Raw genomic sequence first — 9,352 nt, forward strand, 5'->3', positions numbered from 1 at the left:
AACTATAGATTAATTAATAAGATTTAATTTTAATTTAAAATTATTTAGATTAATGACATCACCTATCATGCTTAGATTTTTTTCTTTTATTTTTTGATTTTTTTAACAAATGAATTAGCCTAATAATGAAATCATCATTATAGAATTTTAATAGAAACTATAGATAGATTATAATCATTTGATATTGTTAGTGATATAATTTAGAAACGTTCTCATAAAAAATGAAGGTGATAATAAATTAAGAGATAATCTAAACTCTGAATGTTTTTCGTACCTAATTTTATTTAATTCAACATCACTTATCACTCTGAGATCAAAAATAAACGTGAATATATATACCCCTTAAATAATGTTGAATTGTGATTTAATGCCGAATTATTTCATTACGGGCAATGAAATGCATCTTTTAATGCATACCCCTTAAATAATTTTAAGGGGACAAAAAAAAAAAAAAAAAATCATTATGTTTATGGACAATTAGCTCTATTATTTTGACTGTATTCATGCGCATGCAATTAGGGTTATGTATTTATCGACACATGTATATATTGGTTACGGTTCATTTTAATTTTGTTAAAAGCATTTAATTTAATAATTTATTTATGGTATCGGTATTCTTAAAGTTGATCTACCTTCCTTCCTAACTCCTACCTTCGAAGTAATCAATGTCGGTATAATCCATCCTTCTATTTTTAAATATATTATAAAATAATAATAGTAATATAATATTTAAATATAAATATATTCCTTTGTCACATAAAGTTAAAATACAACTCAAATCAAAGACGATCTTCTTCCTCTCTAAAAATTTTCACAACCGACATTTGACAAACGATATTCATACACAGTCAACCAACTCATGGTGTGATCGGAATAAATTCTAATATATTTTAAATAATTATATTTCGGAAATTATTAGGTAAAGAAACTCAAACCCAAAAGGGTTTTTGCTTGCTTCAATTCTTTACAAAAAAAAAAAGGTAATGCAAATAAGTAGTATTTGTACGGAAAACTGTAGCATTGACGGCCCTTTATTTTTCATTTTGTTGCATCTTTCAAAACTATAAATAACTCTTCATTTTAAGTTGTCATATTTTTTCTTTGATAGCAACCTTTATAGAAGTCTGTGTGTATGTTAAGTTTTTTCAGATATATATAGCAAAATTATTAGTTATTTCATGTGCTTTATAAAGGTGGCGAATACTTCTAAAGATTCTGGCGATTATGCCAACGTTGATCGTGATCGAAACGAAGGTGACAGAGGATCAACTCCTGATCCTCCGTCACCTTCCTCATCAGATATGTTTAATTATGATGAGTACAGTATGTCTGGCGAGTTATCTGCTATGGTGACGGCTTTGACTCATGTTGTTTCTGGACAAGCTTCGGGTCCTATAATCGATGTTGATTCGCCTTCGTCGTCAAGTTCTGGGTCGTTTGTAGGACAAAAACGAGTTCGTAATCAAGACATAAGTGCGGATCGATTTCAAGAACAGTTTCAGCAAAGATATTATGGGAGTTTTGCGGATTTTAGAGGTGGTGAGTCGTCTTCATCTTCATCAAAAGGTTTGTTTCATTTCATTTTATCTTCATAGTAACAAATATACAGAATTATAGATAAAAAAAAAATTATTAGAATATAATATTGTAACGTCAAAAGATATAGAAATTCAATATCAACAAGTTAAACTCGTCGAATAAGAATTTGTCCAAGTTTTTTTCTTGTCTTTTTGTATTACACAATGGAATAAGGTATTTTAAATGTGTTTTTAAGATATACCGTTTCAATTATATTTATATTATTTTTAGAAAATCAAACTAAAATATAAAATATACATGCAGTCGTAGATTGACATTCTATTGCTAATATTCAATACAATGCAACAGTGAAACAAGAAATGGCACAACCATCAACAACCACCATCACAACAGTTCCTGTACCAACCGTCCCTGCAACAACAGTACAAAATCCAGCAGATCCAATTAACCAATCAGAACAAACAGGGGAAAGAAGAAGAAAATACAGGGGAGTAAGGCAACGCCCATGGGGTAAATGGGCCGCCGAGATCCGGGACCCACACAAAGCTGCTCGTGTTTGGTTAGGTACTTTTTTTAAAATTCATATACATATGTTGGATGGTCACGAAAAATTATAGGAAACAGTCACGTTATAACTCAGTTTAGTGGTTTATCCGTTCGTGTCCCATGTTGTCTCAATTAGAAGTTAAAAGTGACACCATAGTGAATTTTTTCGTTTAGGTACATTTGATACAGCTGAAGCAGCTGCAAGAGCGTATGACGAAGCGGCATTAAGATTTCGAGGGAACCGAGCAAAACTCAATTTCCCCGAAAATGTCAGACTGATACCACAACAACACCAACAACGACCTGTCACCCAACTCGCCATTGCAAGTTCTCCAACGAACCAATTCACAATTACCCAACAACCTCGAATGCCACATCACCAGTTTCAATTACCCGACTCTACGGCTGCCCGTGATTACTGGCACTACTCGCAATTACTACAGAGCAACGCTCCACCACCGCAAACAAATTTGTTACCACAAATTCATAATGCATCTACAATGGGTTCATTACATTCACAAACTTCATCAACTTCTGCAATTAGTACTAATCCCCAATTGTTTCCGAATCGTTCTTTGGGTTATTTGGATTTTCGGCAGCCGAGAAACCGAAATGAAGATGATCAAGTGGATTTGCCGGAGGACCCATCGCCGTGGCCCGGTTATGATCGTTTCCCACCACCTCAAAATTGATTTTTTGCATGGTTTGAAAAGGTCATACGTATTTTATGGAGCCGAGTTGTACATTTTGTACTTCTCTTTCTTAAAAAAAATTATTTGAATCATTCCATACAAAATGTTTATGTTTATATGAACTTTTTTAAGAAAGATGCTCCCTAAAACTTTATCCAAAGTTCATAATTAAATTTACGTATGCACAAACCATGGGTTTCTGTCTCCATCATTATTTTATTTATCACAAAAATGATATTTTATTGATTTATTATTGTTATTTATTACTCTGTATTGTTTTTCTTAAAGACAAAACTTTAGTCTATGAAAATTGTACTCGAATCTTCTACTATAAATTCTCAAGTCACCATCACAAAGCCCCATGAAGTGTAGTTCACTTAGCTTTTTATCTTCTTGTTTTGGTTGAAGCTTATATTTGTTATTTTTATTTTTATTATTTGAATCAAAATCAAAATCAAAATGAAGAATCTGGAGACTACAACAAAGTATATGGATAATTATTTAGATTAGGTTGAGTTTGGTACGATGTCTACGATTTGATATGATTTTTATCTAAAATATCGTAAATTATTGAAAGCATGAACGTGTTTGTCGTCTTGTGTTCGATGGCTTCTATGGTTCCTGTTTGGTATAAAACTGGCCATATTTATTTTAATTAATAAAATTAGAGCATAATTTACACGTAATGAAATAGTGAATAATTGTTTGATTTGATGTTATAAACGAGGACAAAAACTCGCATTTCGTTAGCGGGGGTTTTGCCCGTTAATTAAAGGGATATGGTTAATTGATTTTGGTCAATTCACGATTGATTAATTTAACGTTTAGAAAATAGAGGAAAAGAATAACGAAGAAGAAAAAATAAGTGGAAAAAAGTATTGAAAAAAGATATAAAAAAAAGGTTAAATAACAAATGACCATTTTACTCTCGAAATTGAGGGTATTTACGGGTGAATAACAACCAGAGTTGGCCTTTTAGTATGGGGGATGATTCTCACACACTGTTTTTTGATCCTCACACACTCTTTTACCCTATTATTAGGGAGGAGTTCAAGTAAATTGGTGTGTGAGGATCAAAAAACAGTGTGTGAGAATCATCCCCCTTTTAGTATACATATATAATATAATATAATATTAATATTATTAATATTACATATTAATACTGAATCCATGTCTACTTCTAGCCTCATATAGTCAATTAACTAGTCCGGACCGGCCCGCGCGTTGCGGCGGGAGCTTTCGGCCTGCGTATTCATATTTAACGTAGTGTTATGTATTTACAGAGGGGAAGACGGCCCATGTGTTAAGCGCCATTTTAGATGTCCTTGTGTTAAGCGTTTTTTAAAAAGTATCCGTTTAGAACGTAGTTAGTTTTGTTTTGTTCAATAAATTTTTTCGAGTGTAACGGTGCTATCGAAAAAATTAAACTCGCGGAGAACAGAAAGAAATGTATTGGAGATAACTGAAAGGACCCGTCCTAATCCATCAGGACGAATACATTACATTTGGTTACATCGCGAGGTACTTGACCTCTATATGATACAATTTTACAAACAGTGCATTCGTTTTTAAAAGACAAACTTTCATTACATCGAAAGTTGACGGCATGCATACCATTTCATAATATATCCAACTATAATTGACTTAATAATAATCTTTGATGAACTCAATGACTCGAATGCAACGTTCTCGAAATATGCTATGAAAGACTCCAAGTAATATCTTGAAAATGAGCAAACGCACAACGGAAGATTTCTTTCAATCATGAGAATAAACATGCTTTAAAGTGTCAACCAAAAGGTTGGTGATTTCATTAGTTTATCATAATCATTCATTTTCATCATTTTAATAGACCACAAGAATTTCATTTCCAGTTCTCATAAATATACGTCCCATGCATATAGACAAAAATCATTCATATGGTGAACACCTGGTAACCGACATTAACAAGATGCATATAAGAATATCCCCTATCATTCCGGAAAATCCTTCGGACATGATAAAACAACATCGAAGTACTAAAGCATCCGCTACAACGGATGGGGTTTGTTAGGCCCAATAGATTTATCTTTAGGATTCGCGTCAATTAGTAGATCGGTTTACTAATTCTTAGGTTACCAAGCAAAAGGGGCATATTCGGCTTCGATCATTCACCCATATAATGTAGTTTCAATTACTTGTGTCTATTTCGTAAAACATTTATAAAAATTGCGCATGTATTCTCAGCCCAAAAATATAAAGGGTAAAAAGGCAAATGAAACTCACCATACTGTATTTCGTAGTAAAAATACATATAACGTCATTGAACAAGTGCAAGGTTGGCCTCAGATTCACGAACCTAAATTAATTATATATATTTATATGTTGGTCAATATTTGTCTAACAATTAGGTCAGGTCATAGTGTACCACAATCATAATGCTCGAGACTATGCAAAAGTCAACAAAAGTCAATTTGACTCAAAATGATTTCCAAAATTTATACATGATTATAATATATTTTAAATATCGTCGTTTTATATTTTTAAATATTTTTAAAAGATTTAATAGAGTAAATAATATAATTCATTTATTAATAAATAAAATTTTATATTAAAATTTATATAATAAAATATACTTTTATATATATTAAGTAATAAAATTTATAGAGTTCATTTAATATCATAAAGATAATATGATAGGTATTATTAAAGTAATTTATTACACGTAGTAAAATATGTTTGTATCACATATTTATTTGATAAAATAATATCTATAATAATAGTAAGTAAAAGTTGTATTATTTTGTAATAATAATTATTATTATAAAAATATCAATATTTATAATTACTAAGATGACATTATGATAAAACGATAATTCTAATTATGATAACTTTAATATTTACGATACTTTTTAATATTATTTTTTTAAAATAATAATTCTATTTAAAATGATAATAATAATGATATTTTATAGTAACAATGACATTTCTATTAAAATGATAATTTTTGTTAAAATAACAGTTTTAATACTAACAATACTTTTAATAATAATAGTAATAATAAAAATAATAAGAACGATATTTTTATCTAAATCAATATCTTATAATATTTTAATTTCATCATGATACTCTTACTCATTATTTCCTAATCGTTTCGTTTAATAGCTCTTAATCATCTTTTATATCGTGTTCATACTAATAATAATAATAATAATAATAATAATAATAATAATAATAATAATAATAATAATAGTAATCAAAATAATTAGGTGTTACTAATATTAGTTTTAATTACAATAATACTAATAATGATAATTACTATGACATTATTAACGATAATACTAATAATTATTTTAATGATAATATAATAATAATAATAACAATAACCATTTCTAAATAATGATATATATATATATATATATTAATAATGATAATAATAATAATGATAATAATAATAATAATAATAATAATAATAATAATAATAATAATAATAATAATAATAATAATAATAATTAGATAATAATAATAATACTAATTATAACTTTAACGATAATAACGATAGTAATAATAATAAAAATAACAATTTATAATGATAAATCCTTTTATTGATAAAGATAATAATAATAATAATAATAATAATAATAATAATAATAATAAGATAAAACTAGAACGACGATAATAACGACGATAATAATAATCATTTTTAATAATAATACAAAAATTCGATTGACTATAACTTCAAATCCGTTCATCGAAACCATTCGATATCTAAAGGAAAAGTTCGTAATTTTTCGCTAGCTTTCCAACGACATGCATATCTTATACCTTACCTCAACCGCATATATAACTAATTCAGGATTCAACATAACCAAACTAAAGGCAATATCAAAAGTACAAACATGCATAATCCTATATACTCGAGCACTAGTCAGGGATACACTATTAGTAAGTAAAAGTTAAATTATGAGTACTTACGTATCAATATTGAGATTCAATATTGCAGGAAAGATACGTAAACGCAACGGAGATGATACACACTATATTGACCTCACGAGCATACCCATGAACCATACCCATCACCTCCATAGCTATAACCCATAATTTCCTTAATCCTATCCCACTCGTAAAACCAGTTTTGAAAACTCATTTTGAATCACTCGAGCAGCACTCCGTCGTAGTATTTTATGTATAATACATAATAATAATAATAATAATAATAATAATAATAATAATAATAATAATAATAATAATATGATTAGTAATAATATTAATATTAATAGTAATAATAATGATATAAATAGCATAAATATTACGGAGTATTATAGACAGAGAGATAGATATATTATTTGTGTGTGCAGAAAATGAATTCGTTCGACTTTTAAGGACCTGACCTGACTCCCCTAGCCATGTGATCGCATGGCTTGGCCATGTAATTCCCATGCGATCGCATGGGAAGCTTTTCCAGCTCACATGCACGATTTAAGGAAATTGTAATGGCACGATCTTGACATGTCAAATTACCAGAATACCCTGGAAAAGACCGAATCATCAAGAAAATATTTTCTTGATTTTTTTAGAGGTTAAATAGAATACAAGAGTCGTGTAGCATGGCACATGATGATGTTATGATCTGTGAATCATCATGTTCCATTTAGAAACTTAGCATGACTTACTGTAATATAATCACGTTGCTCAAGTGTTATTATATTATACTAACTCATGCTTCGGTTCCCAACACTACTTCAAAAATATTCCTATTTTAAACTCGAATGTTTCAGAATTTAGAAACTAAAATAGTTTCCTTTATGATGTAATACAGATAGCGCGAAAAGGTAAATGATTTCAGATAAGAATAATTATGAAAATATCTTCAGAAATATGAATGATATTTATAATGAAAGATACGATGATATCTTAAAATTTCTAATATCAGAGGATGATGAAGAACATTGTACGCAGGGGTTTAAAGTCAGGAGCAAGATATTCGTTAATGACTTCAGCAGACACTGAATCATTTGGATTCTTTGAAGGCAGGTTCAGTTTTTGTGATTTGTCCACAGCCTCCTTCATACTTTGCTCAATCCGTTTTCCAGTTCCAAAACTTCTCTTTTTCTGAGCTTTGCCAATACACTAATCTTTATCATCAAACTTTTTACTGCTAAGGTCATTTACAGTTTTTGTTGCTTCATCAGCATTTCGAGAACTAGTTCGCGGTTCAGAGTGTTTTGCAGAAACTTCACATTCGAAGTATCTAAACAAAGTTGTAAGGTTTTTCCCTGTTCGGGTTACCCGGGAAGGGCGAGTAATCCGACCCCATACTCTAGTGTACGCAGCCCATCAGGAATACTCCCTGGCTGTTTCCAACCCTTCCCTGGCCACCCCAAGAATTGGACCTGAGACCTCTTGCAAGGATCTCAGGGCCCCAACCACTTGGGCTACCTTGAGATGGTTTCGAAGTATCTAAACCTTGGAGATAAACGTTATATGTATAACTGTTGGCGTCAACATGCTGCGAGATTTCAAAATACTGATTTCTAATTCCCAATGATTCGTATGGTAATTCTCGTTACAAGAGGCAGATGAGTAAATGATGGGGTTTGATAAATATAATGAATTTTCGGAAAATCTCAAATCATTACAGTTGTTGATAAGTTTACTGCTAATGTGGCGAGATATGAAAGGTTCCACGGTAACAATGGCGAAAGGGCAACATATATATCAAGATTATGATAAGGCTACTCCGAATGAAAAACCGAAGTTGTCTTGCTGGAGCTGTGATAGGATTTGCTACTTTGAAAAGGAATTGCAAAGTTATTTTTGCTAATAAATGCCAAAGGATCTGACACAGATATGTGTTGAATTATGACTTTGGTTTCGAGAGCTTTTTAAGTACATAACTGTGGGTAATATGTGGTTGAATCATCATCTCGATTTCTCATTATTTGAAGTGTCTTCAGAAATTTTCGAAGGGTTTGAACACAGATTGTAATCGTTAATATACATTTGATGTTCTAACACAGTTTTGAAGTGAAAGTATATCTTTGAAAGATGTAGGAGTCTAAAAGTGATGGTACCGGTTATATCTCGAATTGAATTCTGAGGTTTCAAAATCAGAATATGTAATTGGGTTTGAATGAGTATGGTTGTTTTGATTTCTATAAAGGAATGTATATTATTTTGAAAGTAGGAAGTATAGTTGATAATTTACTTAATCTGATTCGAAGAATGTAACATATTAATTGTGAATATATATATCTCTCGGGTATTACCTACCCGTTAAAAAAATTTAACAATTAATATTTTGTATATAAGAATTTATTACAGTCTTTATGAAAATATATATGTATATATTCTCCTCAGATGTAACATAGATTTTAATGAGTTAATACTAAATTAAACTCATTCGATTTACGGTTGGAACTAGAATTGAATAATCCCTTGAAGGCTTTAGAGATTACATAAGTATTTTTTTAATAATATTGAAATTATGAATCAATACTTCGTTATTTGTTGAGGTGTGATGTTGGTTTTCGTTAAATTCTTGTGAACTTTGCAAAGTATGAATGATGTTATCTGAAAAGTTTCGGTTACATCGA

The 9,352-nt window shown here is 30.1% G+C and overlaps 1 protein-coding gene across 1 annotated transcript; it reads left to right on the top strand.

Annotated features, from left to right (window-relative positions):
* The first annotated feature begins 1,038 nt into the window (after positions 1–1,038).
* On the top strand, positions 1,039–3,036 carry LOC139898858 (uncharacterized). The gene is made up of 3 exons (XM_071881659.1): positions 1,039–1,566; positions 1,888–2,103; positions 2,260–3,036. Exons 1-3 carry the CDS (start codon positions 1,179–1,181, stop codon positions 2,775–2,777), a joined length of 1,122 nt encoding a protein of 373 aa, XP_071737760.1. The 5' UTR covers positions 1,039–1,178; the 3' UTR covers positions 2,778–3,036.
* The last annotated feature ends 6,316 nt before the right edge of the window (positions 3,037–9,352 follow it).

The sequence above is a fragment of the Rutidosis leptorrhynchoides genome, chromosome 3, assembly GCF_046630445.1.
Source record: "Rutidosis leptorrhynchoides isolate AG116_Rl617_1_P2 chromosome 3, CSIRO_AGI_Rlap_v1, whole genome shotgun sequence".
NCBI lineage: Eukaryota > Viridiplantae > Streptophyta > Magnoliopsida > Asterales > Asteraceae > Rutidosis > Rutidosis leptorrhynchoides.

Excerpts from the sequence above, each read along its gene's own strand:
- LOC139898858 (XM_071881659.1), top strand. The coding sequence starts at position 1,179 with ATGTGCTTTATAAAGGTGGCGAATACTTCTAAAGATTCTGGCGATTAT. Across the intron at positions 1,567-1,887 it reads GTCTTCATCTTCATCAAAAG|TGAAACAAGAAATGGCACAA; the intron begins GTTTGTTTCATT and ends ACAATGCAACAG. Across the intron at positions 2,104-2,259 it reads AGCTGCTCGTGTTTGGTTAG|GTACATTTGATACAGCTGAA; the intron begins GTACTTTTTTTA and ends TTTTTCGTTTAG.